We start from the raw sequence: 18,794 nt of genomic DNA, 5'->3' as shown, positions 1-18,794 counted from the left end.
TATGCTAAGCTAACAAACGGCATCAACCCTGATGATGAATCCCGTTCATAACCGAACATCAGGAGCTCGTTTTTCTTACACTCAGAGTAAATATCCGATTCCTGGTCTGCGGCTGCCGACGCGCTGAGCAGCGGCTGTGAGTTGATGCTGCTGAGGTCCACGCAGTCGATGTCCAGAACCATGCCGGTCACCACAGTTTGGTCGAAAAGAGCCGGCCGGGCAATCTGGACAACGCAGAGAGGATAGGAATCATTTCCAGGTCGGTTCCCGGACATCCAGTTGGTTTCTCGCCTGCTTTACCTGCGCCAGGTGCAGGAAAGACGTCTGCCTCTTCAGGGAGGAGACGAAGCGCCGTGCGATGGGGAGCTTCTTCGCTGCAAGGCATTCTGGGAGGTTCTCCAGGGACGAGGCCAACCAGTGTTCCCAGTGTTTGGCAAAGTTCCTTATGTCTGCCAATAAACTGAGAAACAAAAACAGGTTCGCCTCTAAATTACGCGACGTTTTCTGGAGTAAAGTTTTAGAAACGAACCTCTCAGGCATTTCCTGCATCGTTGCCGGAATTAAAACGTCAGTTAGAACCTGAGAAAACAGACGACAAATCATGAGCGGCAGAGAATAAATTATAATTTTTTTTTAACTGTTTCTCCCCTTTAAACAACATCAAATAAAGGTTTGAGTTTTCTACACTTCAGTAGGTGTGGAAGAGCCTCAGGCTCAGGGCAACAACAGAAAAAAAAATCCAGATTTTAATCTCAAATTCTGTATTTTTCCCCCTCAGAATCAAATTCAAAAATACTTTATTAAATGTTGTTCTAACTTTTAATCTCAACACTTAAAAAAAAAAAAAATCAATGTTTTCCTCAAAATTCTGATTTTAATCTCAAAGTCGAACTTTTTGTCGCAGAATTCTGGCTATTTTCCAAAAATGTGTGTGTTTTTTATTAACATTGTGGCTTTTGTCTCAGAATTTAAACTTTAATTTCAATTTCTGACTTTTTTTTCACAGCATCTGAGTCTAATCACTTTAAAAAATAATTTGTGGATTAATTCAAAACATTGTGATTTTATTCTCAAATTTTGACTTGAATCCCAAAATAAGACATTTTGTCTCAGAATTGTGATTCTAATCTCAAAATTCTGTCTGTTTTAAAAAAAAATCTGCTGGGGTTATTTTTTTTCTAAACACAGCTGTGTTTCTCTCCAAATTCAGGTTTATATTTTAATCTCAAATTGAAACTTTTTTTTCTCAGAATTCCGACTTTTTTCAAAAACTCAGAAAAAAAACAGTAAAATTTTAAAGTCAGATTTATTTTTATTGGCTTTTCTATTCTCCCATAAGTAGGAGATTCTACTGTTAAAGTCGAAGCTGGTAGGACAGAGTTTCATGTTCATGTAAAGTTTGTGACATTAACGCTGTAAAGCAACGTTAGTAGTATCAAATCAGAAAAAGCTGCATAAAAAAAATACATAAAAAAGCAAAAATGTAAATCTGCAGAAGTGTTTTATAGAAACCTTGTAGAGGATGGAGTCACAGACGCAGAAGATGTCGACTATAATCGGGTTTTCCAGCAGCGGCAGCAGATGGTCGGGCATTCCCTGCCAGAAGTGGAGCAGGAAATTCTGGATCTGAGCAAAAACAAAGTAAAGTGACCAATTAGTGTCAGTACTTTATCAGGATAAAGCGCTGAAACATCACCTCTTCAAAGTTGATATTGATGGCGTTATCCAGGATGCACTGGCAGTGAGTTTTATACATCATGATCAGAGTGTCAACCTGGAAAAGAGAGAAAATTCAGTCTTCCTACAAACATCTTTTGTATGTTTACTAAAGCACAAAAGCATGAAGTAAAAGTCTGTGACCTTTTCTCTGGGAATATTTCCCTGCAGCACGAGGTGCTGGGCGTTGGGGAAGTCCGGGAGCAGCGTTCCGGTTTTAGAGCTCAGAGAGTATTTCCTGGTGAAGCCACCCTGCAAAACAAACACTACTTCACTTTTTACTCTTTATTTATATCCGTTTGGGGAAAAAAAAATACTGTCGTGGCAACAGAAAATGCTGAAATCACGTTTTGAAATCACAAATCATCAACCATGAAAGAATCTATTCAGTGCATCCATCATTTTGTATCAAAATCCTGTTGAATGTTAAGAGTTTTTTTTAACTTAAGATCAATAAGAGTAACCCTATCGGAAAAACATACGGTTGACTCCCAAATCATTCATACCCAGATTTCAAATTAAAATGATAAAAAACGTAACTAAGAAGTTTGTTTCTGATTAGAAGTGAGGCAAACGTCTTCCAAACGAAAAGAAGCCAAAAAGAAGCAATTTATCTATTTTTATTTAGATTTTAATTTTAAAAAATGGATGTTAAATGTAGCACATGAAAATGGCTGCAAACAGAAGCAGAGTTATACAACCATGCAGCCTTGACAAGCAGAAGTAGAGCCTCCTGCACAACCAACAAGAATGCAGCAAGTGGTTTCTGGATGGTAAGTCAACAACAAAACACTTATCTTTTCCACCAGTCATTGTACAGCGCATACAGCAGTAAAACCAGCTGACCAGATGTGCTGGAACTCACTTAGCATTGCTAAGTAACGGGCTGGGCTCAGGTTGCTAGGTAACAACGCAGTGTGTCTCAACAAACAGGAGGTTTTCGAAACACATTAACTTATTGTCAAAAAACCGTCTGGATGTTTTTTTTTAGAAGTACAAAAACGTGAAAAAAAATAAAATAATTTTGCGTAATAGATCTTTAATTTTCCCAATAAAGTTCACTTCCTGAGGGTGCTTCAGGTGTTGGAGACCTCAGCGTTTAAGCTGGTGTCAACAGAAGAACAAGCTGATCTAGTTTTTATTTTTTAAACTGAACTAAGGCATAGTTAAGGGTTAAAGTATGAAAACCTGCTTTGCATTGTGGGAAAAAAAAGTACCTCATTCTTGAGCTTACTTCCTGAAAATCTGCAAGCAAAAGAAAACAAGAGATAAATCCAACAAAACTCCTTTAGCTCTTCAAATAATTTTATTATGCAGTTAAATTAAAAGCAGAAGGTTTGAAATAAACTCACCTGGTCAGACCTTTACCTGAATACACGGAGTGATAATACGCGCTGCTCTCTTTGATCCCAATTCCATAGTAATGATATCTGGAAAATGTTAAAAATGATGCATAAATTCACATAAAACCCAACCTGTAACTACTTTTTTCCTAATTGTCTCTTTTTACTTGGAGTGTCCTCTGGTGCCGAGTCGTCTTGTTGTCAGAAGAGGAAACTTTTGTCGGATTGTCTGATGAGCAGAAAAGGCATAAAATAAGCTTCAAACTATTTATTTTAAACTGCATGCCTCATTTTCATTCACCAAAGGTAAATGGAGAAGGAAAATTATTTCAAATTTAAGGTTTTATATCTCAAGAACAATTCTTACAGGTCAGTAAAACCACAAATAAAACAAACATGCATTAAAAAACTAGTCAACATGCGAAAAGTATAGCTGATTATTCAGTTGGACCATTTCAAAGGAAGATATATTCATGCAAAACAAAATAAAATCTGCGGTTATTTGTGTCTGAAAATGTAAAGAATCTCACAGGAAGAAAATAAAGTCACCTTTCCAAACGTAGCAGCACATGCGGGTTCCAGTTTCTCTTTCCTGCAGAAGTCCAGATAGTGAGCATAAAGGATGCAACGAGGCAGACACACTCCTTCACACACGATGTAGTTCTCCTCCAGCCTGTAGAGAAAAACAAAAGATCAAACAAAAAGATTTTAAATAGCACCAAGAAAAAATTACTTCAGTAACAGAACAAATTATAATTTTTGTTTTCCCTGAGCGACGCCGAAATATTTAACATGACACCCATTCATAGTTATTACAATGGTGTATTTGGGATACTGCAGAGAGAAAAGAAATAAAAGGAAAAAATGTCTGCCAAAACAAATTCAAGAAAAAAGTTGAAAATTTGCCAGAAAAAAAAATCTGAAATTTTAAGATTGATCTCAGAAATTTTCTAAAAAACTTTTAAATTTCTGAGTTTGAAAAGTTGAAAATTTGCTAAAAAAACAACAAAAAAAAACTCAAATTTTGAGATTAACCCAAGTAATATTCTAAAAAAAATACATGGAAGTTTCAATTGACGAAAATTTGCTAGAATCATTGGAAATTTACAAAAGTCAAAACTTCCAAAAAAATTTGTCAAAAATTTCTGAGAATAAAATTTTAGGTTTTTTCTGGCAAATTTTCAACTTTGCAAACTGATAATTTTTTTCTGAATTCCATTTTTTTCTATTTTATCCACATTTGTTATATATATATAAAAAGCACATAATTATGGAATGAATTACAATTAAATACAAATGAACAAATAAATAGCTGAAGATCAACATTTTTTCAGAACTCAAACATTATGTGCAAAACTAAGAATCTCGTTTTTAACAAGAGAAAATCACCTTTTTAAAAACGATTCAGAGTTGAACTCAACACCAAAATACTTATCACATGAAAAAAATAATAATAATAAAGCATCCAATATGTAGTTCCCACAAGTCTGAACCGGAATTGATCCGCGGCCACTGAACCGCCATCTTGGTAGGCAAACAAAGCATAAATGAACCATGGCTCCGAGACCAACAAAAACAAAGTATATTGACACTCTCGGCCAATGTGCAAGACAAATAAATAACAAAATTGATGCTGTTGAAATCAAGAATGAGACCGTGAATGTGGCCCGTTTACTGTTGTCATAGCAACTCCATAGCGGCTGTCAAGATACCTACCAAGATGGCTGCCAGAAAGTGTGACATCACATAACTCTAACGTTTCACTTAACCAAAGCCGTGACATCATCATCTGGGTTTTCACCTCAGTTGTTTAAAGAGACAGTAATCATAACTGTGCATGAAAACATCTGGTTTCGAAGACATTAATGAACAAATCTCAGATATTCCTTCCGTCTCATTATTGCAGCATCTATTTAATTTTAAATAAATCCCTGAAACAGGACATATTTATGTCACACAGTGAGTAAAAACAGGATGTTTGTGTATGTTCTGTAAATATGAAGCAAATCCTCCTGTGTGAGCCAGGTTTGCTCTTACCACTGTAGCGTTAGCTGCGTTTGTTTCTTCTTGTCCCTGATGATCTGACTGATTGTCTTCCTGGACGAACTGATGCTCTGTTTCATGGTCAGGTCAGAGTTCAAGTCCAACAGGTCGTGCTCGTCTTCAGACGAAGGCGTCTCATTGCTGTCCTCTGCAGAGAAAAACAACAGAGAGAGAAATTTTAAGCCAGAAATTCACCTGAAAATCACCTTCTGGAAATGTTTTCCAGCATGCAACTACAGCTTCAGCTGGAAATGAATTAAATTATTAGAAAAATCTGCAAATCTTTCAGTGAAATCATTCCTGTAAATGCAGGGTGGCGCAGTTTGAGAAACTTACGGCGCTCAACAACTGTAAACTTTAACTTGTAATTAAAAACATGGAACAGCAATCTGCTCATTTTCTTAACTCTTTACATTTCTCTTCTCTTAAATTAGTTCATTAACATGCTTCTGATAGTTTCCTCTCACCTTTCTACACTAATTGAGCGTTTGATGAGCCGTTCTTAATTTATTTTAGATTCGGTGTTTCTGACTAAGCCTTCAAGGTTTTCCTCATTTCCTTCGCAGCTTTTATTTCTGATTAGTTTCTTTTATCCGACCTTGGAAATATTTCTGCCTTTGTTTATCCCTCAACTTTAATTATTGTACTACCAAAAGTATACAATATGATGTGGATAATGTTGAAAAGAATCAATAAAGCAGACCCATATTTTGTGAAGTTTGCAGTTATAATTTTTAAGGCCTGTACTGTGACCTCGTAATGACTTGTTATTGTGCTAACGGGGAATGTTTTCATTCCTTTTCGTGCTCCAAAGAAAAAGCCTTTCTGCAAACCAGTGTGTTTAATTACTTTCAGAAAAGGTCCCAAAAGAAATTCCTGTCAATTCTAACATCAAGATAATGTTTTATTAGCTTATTAGGTTCACAATTACTTTCTTTTTAATCAATTTGTCACACAATAAATGTTTAGATTGTTGAAGTAATTTAGATATAAAAGAAAATGCAAAGATGTCTTTTGCTAATTAAGTTTTGACGAATTTAGTTTTTATTTGTTGTTTTATTTTTAGTTGACTTCATAATTTTCCACAAATGTCAACATCCCATAGAAGGAAATCTGTCCATCCTATTTTTGCATACTTACAGTAGATGTTTAAAATAAAGCAACAGTTGTCGTTTTTGTAACATTAGCAGCTTTAGACTAGGTTTAATCAGCTTATAGGAGAGAAAATGGCTTTGGACAGGAAATGTTTCCAAAAATTCCCCTTCAGAATATTTTTTCAGAAGATTGGGGATCATCAGGATGCTTATTTATTAGTGTGAGATAAAATTATGTATCAGTTTTCTGTCAGCAGTGATTTTTACCCTGGCAATCTGCCAGACTCCATTAGCCCTTTTATGCTAGCAGCTAGCAGGTGGTTTAGCTAAACTCTAGTTTGGGTCACAGAGTCCGAAAAGTATCTTGATGTGGTTTTCACCTACAATGAAGGACTGAGTCTCTTTTTTGAGTTTTAACAAATGGCCAATAGTGGATGCTAATTTTTCTGTGCTTTTGCTAACATTGAAAATGTTTAGCCCAGCTTAGCTTCCCATAAATAAAGAAATTTCCAGAAAGATCATAAAGAACTAATTTACTTGACTGCTTCCAGTTTTTCAACTTGAAGTTCAACATCTGCGTTTAAGTTTTGGTAATTCATGCTCTTATTCTGAAGGGGGAACTGTTTGCGCAGCAGCTACGTTTGCTCACGTTTTCTTTTTCTCCGCCATACAGGTTATAAAGAAAACACGAAGAACAGAGAGCAAGACACAAACATGAATGCAATTTCTAAACATTATGTAACAAGTGTAAATTATAATGTCAAAGTTAAATTGTTGGTGTTATTTTATTTAAAGATTAGATATAATTTAGTATATAAAGTGTAATATAAGGACTCTAAAGAGAAGATCATAAAATCTGGACATTAGATACTCAAATTTAAAATACTTTAATAAATTAAGATAAAATCAAGAGTTTTTAGCAACAAATGCTTTGTTTTTCCAGGCTGCATGTTCTCCGTGTGTAAAGCAAACATCCAGCACATATTACATAATCCAACCATGTGATCTACTGGAGTCAACACTGAAGCTAATGTGCAGAACGAGCCGAACATGGACATAAACGAGGGCTGGAGCCATCAGCAGCAACTAAGTCTCCAAAAATCCAGAATCAAAAATTACTTAATCACTGATATTCTACACTAATTTTTCCTGTTTAAAAACAATCATGTCTATTATTACTTAAAACACTTAAAGTGAAGAGCAGGTTTCAAAATGGCGTGTTAGCTAAATGAGAAGATTTTATTTCAATGGGCTAAAGCAAAAAAGAAAATTTTTAGAAGAATCACTTCTTATCAGTTATAGCAAATTAAATAACATTTTTCATATTTTTCTTTTTTCTTATCTAATTTTTTTAATCATCATTAAGATCTTAGGTTTTTGTATTTGGATGAAAGTAAAAACATACATTTTGTCAGAAGTATATGTACAATAAAGTAAAAATTTATGACATCATGACATTTTATCAGGGACCCAACTACAAATTGAATGTCACATGTACTTTTTACCAGGCTTTTCATTGCACAAATGACAACCTTTAAGTGTGATAAAGGTAATCCTTTCTGTAAATTATTCAAATGTTTAATCTGGCAACAATAAAAGAGCCATCTAATTTGCTTGTTAATATGGAAAAAGTTGTGTTAATGAAAGTGATTAAAGTTCTGCTCAATTTTTTAAAGCATGGCTGTAAAGATGTGGATTTAGTCAGTGAGATTAGGAAGCAAAATTTAAAACTTCACAACATTTTCTGAACACAAACAGAACAAATATTGTTTGAGCTAAGCTGTAGCACCCCCCTGTGGTTAATTAGTGTCACTGCATTTATTTACGTTTGAATTAAATCATATTCAAATGTAAGAGGGGAAATCCACTTCAGTTGAAWTTTAATTATGTAAAAAAAATGTAATTATGCAAGATGAATAATCACAGATTTACCTGATTTAATCCCAGAATCGTCTTCTTGATGAAAACTTGTYTGTCCATTAAAATCAGAGTTYATTTCTGTTGAGTTTTGCAAAGTTTTTGTAAAAGAGTGAATAAGAAACATGTCGCCTCTGGCTGAACTCTCGCTGCTCCGTTTCATYGGCATGATAGACAGATTAAAAAATAAATAAAATTAAATTAACTAAATAAAAGTTAAGTTTTCATCTACTGATCCATGAAGAAATCTTTAAGCAAAACGTCTCAACCTCTTGTTCACACAGATCCAGCTGAATGTCACAAGCATCAGGTCCAGCATTTTGGAAAAGTGAAGCTGCGCCGAGGGAAGGAAGACCTAATGAAGCTGTGGATGCATTCATCATATTTACCGAAGACTGAGCTAATCCACTTTATCAATGATTAACAGAAAACCCTCATCCATCTGTCTATCCATCCATCTATCTATCCATACCTCCCACAGTCAGCTGGCCTTTTACTTCAGGTTAAACACACACAGATTTCACTCAGAGCTGTTCTCACTGTGTTTTCATTCTATCAGGAAAGATTTAAATCTAAAATATCTGAATACATTTGGGTTAAATGTGACTCCTATACTACAGTCCACAACCATACAAAAGAAGCTTTAAAGTAAAATGAATCTATATTTTCTTTGAGTAGCTTAATCTTAATCTAAAACTGAAAAAATATATATTTTACTACATTTTTTTATTTCTATGACATAAAAACATGAATTAATTTCAATTAAATCGCAGCAGTTAGCAATCCTACAAAGTAAATATATGTGGGATGTAATTAGTGTTTTAATTTTTGATGCTTTCCGTTTCCCTGGGGTATAAATAAGATGTGACACACTTCAAAACAATTGAAACTGGACCAATATGGAGTCTTATTGTCACCAAAACAAAATGAAGAATGAATTGTTTTTAATAGTTGCAAAAAATTGGACATGGGAACAAATTAGGTATGTAGAAATTGTTTCTGTCCCTTTAAAATGTTCCAGTTCACAATAAATTATTAACAATTTCTATGAAAACTTCTTGAATTAATACAGTGATTAATGTTGAATCTATGACTCAGAGTGTTTAACTGTGTGTGCAGCAAACCATAAGAAAATAAAATTAAAAGTGTGCACAAAGGAACAGTGAAACAACCCAATTTGTATGAACTTTAAGAATATTTTTGGTTATATTGACTAAATGAGAACAGCTCCATTTCTAAAGTCTGACTTGTCTGGACTATCGTTCTCCAAACATGATTTTCTGTTATTTTTTGATACCTTTAATTGGTTTATGAACGTAAAACWWAACAAAACAAATAGGTTTTATGCTTTGTTTGCCATTTAAATAAAGTCAGTATAAAATCCTTACCTCTGATGGTCCGAAGTACAACAAAGTAGTGAAATGACCTACAGTGTGTGYACACATAGCATAAACGATATTAATATAATATTTAAAAAATAACCATATATAGTTGGACGTTCGTTATTTAAATAATTTATTGTGATTTATTTATTATTTTTTAAAACCTACGAGCGATGCCCAACAGTTACTAAATTAATTTTGTTATTTTTTAAGGGGAAATAGAAACATGGGTCAGTGTTTGAGTATTTCTATCTAAATGGATATCCTTTATTAGTCATTTACTAATTTGTTCATTGTCACAGCCTGAACGAGGTGACGATTTATTTGTTTGTTTAGTCGCTGAAAAGCGGGATTCGTTAATGCGCATCAGAAATTAGCATCTCTGTAGCTTCACCGAGGCTAGCAATGGTTCCCAGCCGCTGCGGGTAACTTGGACTTACCGGGTGGCAGCGAGCAGGAAACGGGCGCCAAGGTGAGTTGGGTCACTAACTGTGGTCAGAAAGGTGTCACCACTCGACCAGTTTTCTCGGTTACTGTTACCAGTAGGTTTTAAAGCTGACCAGCGCGGTTAGACTGGATTAAGATTTAAAAAATTAGTTGGGTCGTCTGTGTTAGCTCAGTTAGCTTCGTTAGCCGTTTGGTGTTAGCTCCCGCTAACCGAAGCTAATTTGCTGAGTCACTGTTCGCTTTATCAAAAACAACCGTTCAACAGTTTTTTTTGTTGTTGTTTTTTATATGTTAAAAAGCAATTGTATATATATCTGTATTCTGAGATATTTCTATCTTATCTTAATAAAGATATAAACCGAAAATAAAAAAAATAGTTACACAGGGTTTCTGTGAAATCTGCAAGTATGGGATTTATGCATTTCTCAGTAAATATAATGAAATAAAGTGAGAAAATTTTCCTCGACACACTTTATAAAAGTAGCATCTATCCATCCGTTTGCTCATCCACTTATCCTCTTTATTTAAGCACCTGTCCATCCTTATGAGCCATCCATGCTATATCAAGAGGTCCTGTAACCTAAACTATTAATTGCTTTATTGCATTTTTTGAAATAAATTCTCCATCACAGCTTTATTTATCTTTTGGTTCCCTTTGGTTCCTTTCCAAAAATTACTGAGGTGTTTGGTTCCAGTACTTTAGAATATTTTCCAACTTGTGCACATGAATATTCTTTAAAACTTACCCTAAATAAGTTTAGGATTTTCTTAAATCCTAAACTTATTTCTCGTTTCATAATAATAGATTCCTTCTATGTTTCTATGTTCATTAATCATGGTTATAGTAGGTTAAAAAACTATTACAAATTACCAATGTACAAATGTGAATCTTAAGTTGACATGTAATTTATTCCTGTTGTGGCCATTATTTAACTAAATTAATGACAAAACCACCTTGTCGTCTTTAAATCTTGTTTTGAACTACCGTCAAATAACATTTTAAGATGCAGTTTGTGTGGGTGTTGGTTTGGGAAGTTTGCTGATATTGTTCAATAACAGAAACATTTACCACAAATGTTGTCTTATATGCTTTACATCCTTGTCACTTTATGTATGTTATTATTTAGAGGAGTTTCTGATAATCACTTTAATGCAGTGGACCCATTTGTATTCCCGGTTCAGTTATTCAGAGACTTTTCTGTGGAACATAAGTCTAGAATTATAATTATTCGTAGAAATTTGCAAATTACAGCATTGTTTTTATGGAACACCATTTTATTTTCATTGGGGCTCATTGGCTGTACAGCAGATTATAAAAAAAAAACTGTTTATTAGCTTCAGCGCTAAGATCATTTCCACTGCGCCTGTTAATGCATATTAAGGTATATTTTATGAAGTAGTCAGCTATAAGTGTATTTAGAAGAGGTTTTGAGGATTTGTTCGTAGGCTGCTGTGTTCCCAGCCACTGGAAATATCCTCTGTATTTAATTAAAAACTAACATGGTAAATGCTGCAACATCTGTATTCCCTGAAGGTTGATTTGGTGATTTGAAAGGACCTGATTTTGCTACAATGCAGTCCAAGCTCGGACCAGAACATGAGAAGTAAGTAAAACAGTTAAATCATAAACATACCAGTTGGAGTGGATGAGTTAACTTCTTTAGGTTTGTATCTCATTGGTTGGTTCCTGTTTTTAATGTAACTATTAGTCAGGACTATTGTGAAACATTAGATCAAGATAATTAACTTTCCAGTTGTGCTATATATATATTTTTTTTGTATAAATAGCTGGACTTTATTTACAATTTAAGTGACATCTAATGGTAATTAAATGCACAGGATATAATTTAGGGGTCTCAGAGTGTGTGATAAATGTGTGTTTTACACATTTATCACACCTGCTGATTGAATCAGCAGGTAGTTTCCTTATTGGACTTCTCTTCCACTGAGCCACAGTCACCCCAACGATTAAATCAGTACTCAGCTTCCTGCTTTCATAAATTACAATTATGTAATAAGGCATTACAGATATAATATTGTTTATTAATTGATGCTATTTGAATTTGCAGATCACAAGACTCAGGTGCACTGACACAACATGCCCTTTGGTCAGTGGATCTCAGTTTGACCCACTTGGACTGGAGCCCCGAAGCCACCCTGATACACTTCCAGGGACAGTACCCTTCCATATGTGAACTGGACTACAACATATTGCAGCAAGAACTTCAGAATGTACCAAAGACTAAAGCCGCAGTGGACGTTGCCGATTTCTGCCTAGTTGAAGATGTGACTTCAGCTCGCTGGTTCAGAGGAAGAGTTCAAAACCGAAAGGAGGACTTGCTTGATGTTTTCCTCATAGATTGTGGAAACGTCCTGAGTGTCGACATTGCTCGCATATCTTCCTGTTCGGACGACTTGTTCATCCTGCCTCCAAAAATAGTCAGTGGATTTCTGGCAAATGTACTGATTCTCCAGAATTGTTCTCACTCCGTTGTTGAGCGATATTTGTCGAGCCTGACGGGTAAAAATGTCACAGGTTTTATCCAAGCACTTCTTCCTCACAAAGTCCTTCTTTTTGAAGCGCCTGACATCAACTCTGACCTTGTTCGACATGGCTTTGGGAGACATGTGGACAGAGATACGTTCCTCCTCCTGGTCAGCATGCTTACAGAGGTGCCACTCAAACAAAACATGGAGCCAGTTCCTGACCTGCTCATTGAAAAATCAAGAGGCCAAGAATTTTGCTACAAATCATCTAGCTTGCAGGGATATCAGGACATGTTGTCATTCTGTGGGCCTAAATTTAGTTTTGGGACATGCTCTAAAGTGCGAGTAACTGCTGCTGTCCATCCTGGGCTCTTTTATTGTCAGATGGTTGACACAGAAGCAGAGCTGTGGCAAGTTTCAAAAAAGCTGGCTGAAATTTGTGAGGACAAAACCAAAGGATGCAGTCAGAAGACTCCAGAGAACCTGGGTGTTCTGTGTGCAGTTAAAGGAAAAGATCAGAAATGGCACAGAGGCTTTGTGCAGCTCCTGCCAGCCAACTCTCAAGTAAGAGTTTTCTTCATTGACTACGGTTTCTTTGAGACAGCAAAAGTTGAGAACGTCCACAGCTTACCCCCTGAATTTTACTCAATGCAAATAATGGCGTTTCCGTGCACTCTTCCCCCTCTGGCTGACCAGGACTTGGTGTTCAGAACTCAGCAGATGAGTCTCCTCAAGGCAGGGTTGCTCGGAGCAGTTCTCGATGTGGAGATCACTGGTTTTGATAAAGATAATCATTTGTACACCATCACAGTGCTGAGTGCTAAAGACAAACTCCTGGAAGAACCAGAGCCGATCCAAAATCTTTCCTCCGAGCCACTTTCAGATTTTGAGGAACCGTCCCCTCAGGATCGATATGAGAATTACGAGAAAATCCTGGGTGAAGCATTATACAAAACCCTTGAAGCAGAGGAAATTCAGGTTGGCTCCTTTTTCATGGGCTACGTTGAGTATGCTCAGGATCCAAACCACTTCTGGATCAGAACCCAGAAACGCAACCAGGAGCTTGAGGAAATGATGGGCAAAATAAGGGAGCACTTCAGTCAGGTGAAGCTGGATGAAGATGTACTGCTGAATCCGGAGGTAGGGGCAATGTGCTGTGCTCTGTACAATGAAGACTTTCATTTCTACAGGGGTGTGGTGACAGACATTCTCGAGCACGGAGCTGAAATCCTTTTTATCGACTATGGGAATGTTGAAAAAGTGCCACACAAGTTGATAAAGAACATACCCAAGACATTTGCTGGCATATCCCCCTTTGCTGTCTGTTGCACACTTGTTAACACTTTTCCTTTAGATGACGTCTGGCCTAGCGCAACATGTCAGTTCTTCAGAAAAGCTGTGTCTGGCAAAGCTTTGCTTGTCCACCTAATCCAGAAGAAAAAAAACACATTTGTCGTCGACTTGTTTGAGACGGGAAGCGACAGGAGCATGACTGAGGTCTTGATCTCTTCCAAACTGGCTGAGTACATTCCATGTGTACCTGTGGAGAAAAAACAAGATGTTTTGGATAAAGCAAGACGGCTACAACACTCTGAAACAAACATGAGAAAAGAGCAGCGGCAGGATTGTGAAGGAGAAGTGAGCCTGTGCAGAAATGAAACTGAGAAAATTGAAGTTTCTTGTTACAAAGTTTTAAAATTCAAGCCAGGGTTCGAGGTCTCTGTGCGCTGCTCCCACATTAACTCTCCATATGACTTCTGGTGCCAGGCTCTAGATAGAAGTCAAGCTTTGGAGAAGCTCATGGATGACATCCAGCTCCATTACTCAGCTCACACAGTTCCCCTCAATCCAGAAGAGTTGTGTTGCATTGTAAAGTCACCTGAAGATGGACGCTGGTACAGGGGCTTAGTCATTGGAAACAGGAAGAGCCAAGTCATCGTGATGCTGGTTGACTACGGTTCCATTATCCCGGTCACACCTTCTCATCTTCAGGCAATTATGCCAGAATATCTTCTCTTGGAAGGACAAGCTTTCAGATGCAGCCTTTATAACCTCATTGAACCAGCAGATCCAAAATACTGTGGCGATTGGAGTCCCCATGCATGCAACTTTCTGAAAAGTTTTGCCCTCAACAGTGAAGGTGTTCTGAAATGTAAAATTTCATCCCTGTTGAATGTGAAAAACAAAGGCATTTGCAACGTCGTTTCTCTCCATAACACCCAAACACAGCAAAGCGCTGCAAATACACTTATCGAGCAGGGACTTGCAAGAGTAGCAACTTCATCAACGAGGCAAAACTCTGATGTGTTCCCCGAGTCTTTCATCTACTCTTCGTTTGACCTAAGTCCTGGAGATGAATTACAGGTCTATGTTACGCATGTCAACAGCCAGTGTGAAGTCTACTGCCACCTCGAGAAGAACACAGAAATCATTGAAGAACTCGAGATTAAAATCTTAGAGGCAACTGAAAACATGCAAACCAGGAAAGGAGCTGTTGTGAGAAAGATGTGCCTCGCAAAATACTTGGATGGCAAATGGTACAGGGGTATAACCTTAAGTGTTCAGTCATCCCTGCATGTTGGCGTTTTCTTTGTTGACTACGGAAACGCAAACATATCCGAGATGAAGTCTGTCATGTTCATTTCCAGGAGGTGTGAAGAATTGTTGTATACGCCAATGCAGGCCGTAAGATTCAACCTCCATTCAGTGCCCACAGAGGAACTCTACGCAGATGCCGTGGAGTGGCTCATCAATGCAGTCCTCAATAGGCTGGTGAGAGTTGTTATACTAGGAAAGAGGGATGATGGATCATTTGATGTTGAGCTGTTTGATGGAGAGATCAACATCAATGAGAAGCTGAAGGAGCTTATTTTGAGTCTTTCCCAGAAACCAAAGACTGCAGTCAGATTTTCTGTAAGCTGCAGAAAAACAAAAAAGCAAAACCAGTGCAAAAAATGTGATATAGGCACATTCAGGACTCTACTAAAAGTGCGCAGTTCATCGCCATCTAAAGTTATTGGTGCAAAACTGAAAAACACCCAGAATTCTGCACTTGGTAGAGCCCCAAACAGGAAGGCACAAGAACGTGTGCAAAATCAAAAGAGGACTAGTCCTATAAAACCTCAAATCAAGTCCACAAGTGAAAACCAACATGCAAAGCAAACACAGCACAGAAAGGAAAAAGAAACGCCACAACTGGTGCGGCTGCCATATAAGAACATAGATCCTGGATGTAGGATAAAATGTTTTGTGTCCCACATTGACTCCATCAATAGGTTTTACCTCCAGGTGTCAGATGACGAATCTGCCATCCTGAAAATGGGCGAAGATCTCAACTCCAGTGACTTCAAAGATTCCTTGAAGCTGGCCTCACCCTTGACCGTCAGTGATGCTGTTTTGTCAGAGTTTGAGGAGGATGGTGCCCTGTATCGTTCAGTTGTGAAGAACCAGGAAGACGATTCCTCCTACAAGGTGGAGTTTGTGGACTACGGAAACTCAGCATTTGTAAGAAAGGAAAAGATCTACTTTTTACCGGAGCAGTTCCTAGCCCAGCCAAGGTTTAGCATACCATGTTCACTGATTAACACATGCACCTATAGAGATGAAGCTTCTTTCATTGAAGCTGTGACAGAGAAGCCACTCTTGGTTGAGTTTGTTTGTCAGATTGGGGATCAGTGGCAAGTCAAGGTTGAGCTTCTTGATGATCTTGACGGAGAAGCTGAAAGTGATGCAATACTTAATAGCACCTCTGTAGCAAAAAGCAAAGAAGCGAGTCAATCACTTTTATCTGATTTCACTCCAAGTCCCTGTAAAAAGAATCTCAGAGAAGAAAGTCAGCAAAGTGAAAAGTACATAGAAGCAGCATCCACCATAAAAAATGAGAGTTTGGTGCCAGAACCATCAGCCAAGCAGAAAGTCCGAAAATCCAGGGGGGATAAACAAAGACGCTTGAGAAAAAAGCGCTACAAGATGTCCAAAACATCTTCCACCACAGTCTCCAGGGACTGTCCAGATGTGTTCATCCATCAGACTGTTCAGGCCATAGAGACAGAAACTGGAACCATTCTTTCAGTCCAGAGTGACAGCAGCTTTTATGTCAGACTGACTAAAGAAAACAACTTGCTAACATTGATGGAAAGACATATAATGGACAACATAAAGAAGTACAAAACTGTGTCTGAGAAGGATGTCAAAAAAGACCTTAAATGCTTAGTCCAGGCTGAGGACGGCAAGTGGCGGAGAGCTGTTGTTCAGCAGATACATGAGAGAAGGTTTGAGGTCTTCCTGGTGGATTATGGAATAACTGTAGAAATTCCAAGAGGGCCTGTCCCACAGCAATGTACTGACCTGAAAGAGGTCCGAAACCTTGCTTTGTTGTGCAAGATAAACAGTGTTGGACTCGATGAGGGGATTGCAGCTCATCAGTGCTGGTATGAAATGCTCAAACCGTTAGTAGGCACTGAGGTAAAGCTGATTTTTGTCCAAATTTCTGAGGCTGATAAAGTTTGGCTGGTTGAAATCGCCCTGAGTGAACTCTTGCTTATGTGTCAAATCAAGGCTTCATTGCACAAAAATGGAGACAAGACTGGATTAGCAGCTGAAACCCAAAATGAGGCTTCACCAGATGGATTCACCGCAGACGCCAGCACTCCTCAGCTTCTCTTCTTTGCTCCCCTTGAGACAGACAAAGCTTACTCTGGCTTTGCATCAGCATTTACCACTCCCTTTGAGTTTTGTGTTGTCCTCGAAGATTTACTCCTCATCATGGATAAAGTGTCTATAATGTTGGACAACCTGCCTGTCAATATGCCTTCTCTTCCAGAGGCCCACCTGGTTCCAGGTGCCTGCTGCCTGTTGATGTCTGAATCCAAGAACAAGTGGTGCAGGGCTCAAATCATTCACGTTGACACCACAGTGGTCCTGAAACTCGTCGATTATGGGCATCATGAGGTCATTCCATTCCATGACCTCTCAAAGCTGAAGCAGCTTCCGATGGAGCTTGCAAACCTCCCAAAAATGACTTACCCCTGCATTCTGAGAGGGGTGAAACCGGCCGGTGTGGACGGACAGTGGAGTGATGAGGCAGCAGCCTTCTTCCAGGATTGTTTGTACGAGAAAGATCTGCAGATTTTCTTCAGAGAGTTTGGCCCCAACTCCATCTGGAGAGTGGACATTGTTGCTGATGGAGTCCATATCGCCAAGAAGCTGGTGGATGCTGGACATGCGAACTATATAGATGTATTGCTTGGACGCAGGTATACTCTTTAGATTTTACTAGTAGTAAATTATAAGATGCATGATGTAGATTCTTTAACAATCATGCTATGTTGATAGTATATTTAAGATTTTCATTAGCATTTTTCTTACCTAAAGGTTTCAGGAGTTGAGTTCCTGTAAAGAACCTCAGGTTTGTGATACCGATGAGGAAGAGGTCTACAATCAAGTTGAGGCTACTGATGGGTGCAAAGTGAACACCTCAGTCAACTCAGAGTCCAGATCAAGTCAATGTAAGAAACAAATAGTTATAAAGACAATTAATAAATACTGGCTGTGGGAAGGTGATCTCTCACAATATAAGATATGCAGGTATTTCATAAAGTAGTTTTGCATAAAAAGGCAACTTGTTCACTATAAGACAAAACATTAAACAGGGCTTGAAGAAAGCTTTTACACTGCCTGGTAAAAGTAAGTCGCCTGTTAAAAAACTAGGTCACAGTAATATCTTAGCTGTGATTATTCGTTTGCTGTGGCATTTTTTTCTGCATTGTCAAAAGACTTATTTCTGTCCAGCGTTGCATTAATGTTTGAAAATTATGTGTTTCAAACCCAGTTAGGTTACAACTCTATAAGTTTGGATAAGACATGGACGAAGTAGAGCGGTGTTTATTTTCAGCCTGGAATCATTTCTACCAGTAATGACTGTTATTGATCTTATTTTCTTCTCCAACAGGTTTCCTGATGTGAAGAAAGCTTCTTCACATGTTTGCTGCAGTGGGTTTTTTTTTAAATCAGCCACACAACAGAAGTTTGTTTAAATGTATATGTATTAACTTGTAGTTGTATTGATTTGTGGCTGATTATCTTTGTTGTATTATAATTTCCTCACTCAACCCTTTTCATTCCTTAAACTTAGTAGAAGTTTGTTGCTCTGGAGAATTACATTATTTGTTAGAGGCTCCTCAAATGTGATAATTTGTTTTTTGAGATTTTTAGATTAACCTTGTTTTGTATGTGTATTTTCAAGACTTTCAAAGTCTTTCTTTATATTAAGTAGGGAGATTGTTTAAATACTCAAGTCAGCATTTTCTGATCATCTATTATTTTACTGGTGCTTGTCTGAAATAAACTTATTTTTGTTAAAATTA

General features: G+C 37.4%; 2 protein-coding genes across 4 annotated transcripts in view; one reads left to right on the top strand and one right to left on the bottom strand.

Annotated features, from left to right (window-relative positions):
- The window catches only part of rfx6 (regulatory factor X, 6), a 19,935-nt gene extending 9,779 nt beyond the window's left edge, over positions 1 to 10,156 (bottom strand). Inside the window, exons 1-13 of one of the 3 annotated variants that reach the window (XM_008397222.2) lie at positions 8,383 to 8,447; positions 8,129 to 8,262; positions 5,097 to 5,250; positions 3,609 to 3,732; positions 3,227 to 3,288; positions 3,069 to 3,146; positions 2,934 to 2,961; positions 1,861 to 1,968; positions 1,697 to 1,774; positions 1,513 to 1,626; positions 530 to 579; positions 301 to 460; positions 80 to 224 (exon numbers count right to left, since the gene is read on the bottom strand). In XM_008397222.2, the coding sequence (XP_008395444.2) occupies positions 80 to 224; positions 301 to 460; positions 530 to 579; positions 1,513 to 1,626; positions 1,697 to 1,774; positions 1,861 to 1,968; positions 2,934 to 2,961; positions 3,069 to 3,146; positions 3,227 to 3,288; positions 3,609 to 3,732; positions 5,097 to 5,250; positions 8,129 to 8,262; positions 8,383 to 8,432 (1,285 nt within the window). In that variant the 5' untranslated portion in view covers positions 8,433 to 8,447. Of the gene's footprint in view, positions 1 to 79; positions 225 to 300; positions 461 to 529; positions 580 to 1,512; positions 1,627 to 1,696; positions 1,775 to 1,860; positions 1,969 to 2,933; positions 2,962 to 3,068; positions 3,147 to 3,226; positions 3,289 to 3,608; positions 3,733 to 5,096; positions 5,251 to 8,128; positions 8,263 to 8,382; positions 8,448 to 9,501; positions 9,609 to 9,935 lie in introns of those variants that run through there. The other 2 variants (XM_008397224.2, XM_008397223.1) reach the window with 2 other exon arrangements.
- On the top strand, positions 9,690 to 18,794 carry tdrd15 (tudor domain containing 15). The gene is made up of 5 exons (XM_008397220.2): positions 9,690 to 9,967; positions 11,477 to 11,546; positions 12,012 to 17,684; positions 17,803 to 17,936; positions 18,380 to 18,794. The coding sequence occupies exons 2-5, from the start codon at positions 11,515 to 11,517 to the stop codon at positions 18,391 to 18,393; spliced, it is 5,853 nt and encodes a 1,950-aa protein (XP_008395442.1). The 5' UTR covers positions 9,690 to 9,967; positions 11,477 to 11,514; the 3' UTR covers positions 18,394 to 18,794.

This window comes from Poecilia reticulata, linkage group LG21, assembly GCF_000633615.1.
Source record: "Poecilia reticulata strain Guanapo linkage group LG21, Guppy_female_1.0+MT, whole genome shotgun sequence".
Classification (NCBI taxonomy): Eukaryota; Metazoa; Chordata; class Actinopteri; order Cyprinodontiformes; family Poeciliidae; genus Poecilia; species Poecilia reticulata.
Note: the sequence above shows the minus strand (reverse complement) of the source record. Positions and strands in the feature narration are given on the sequence as shown.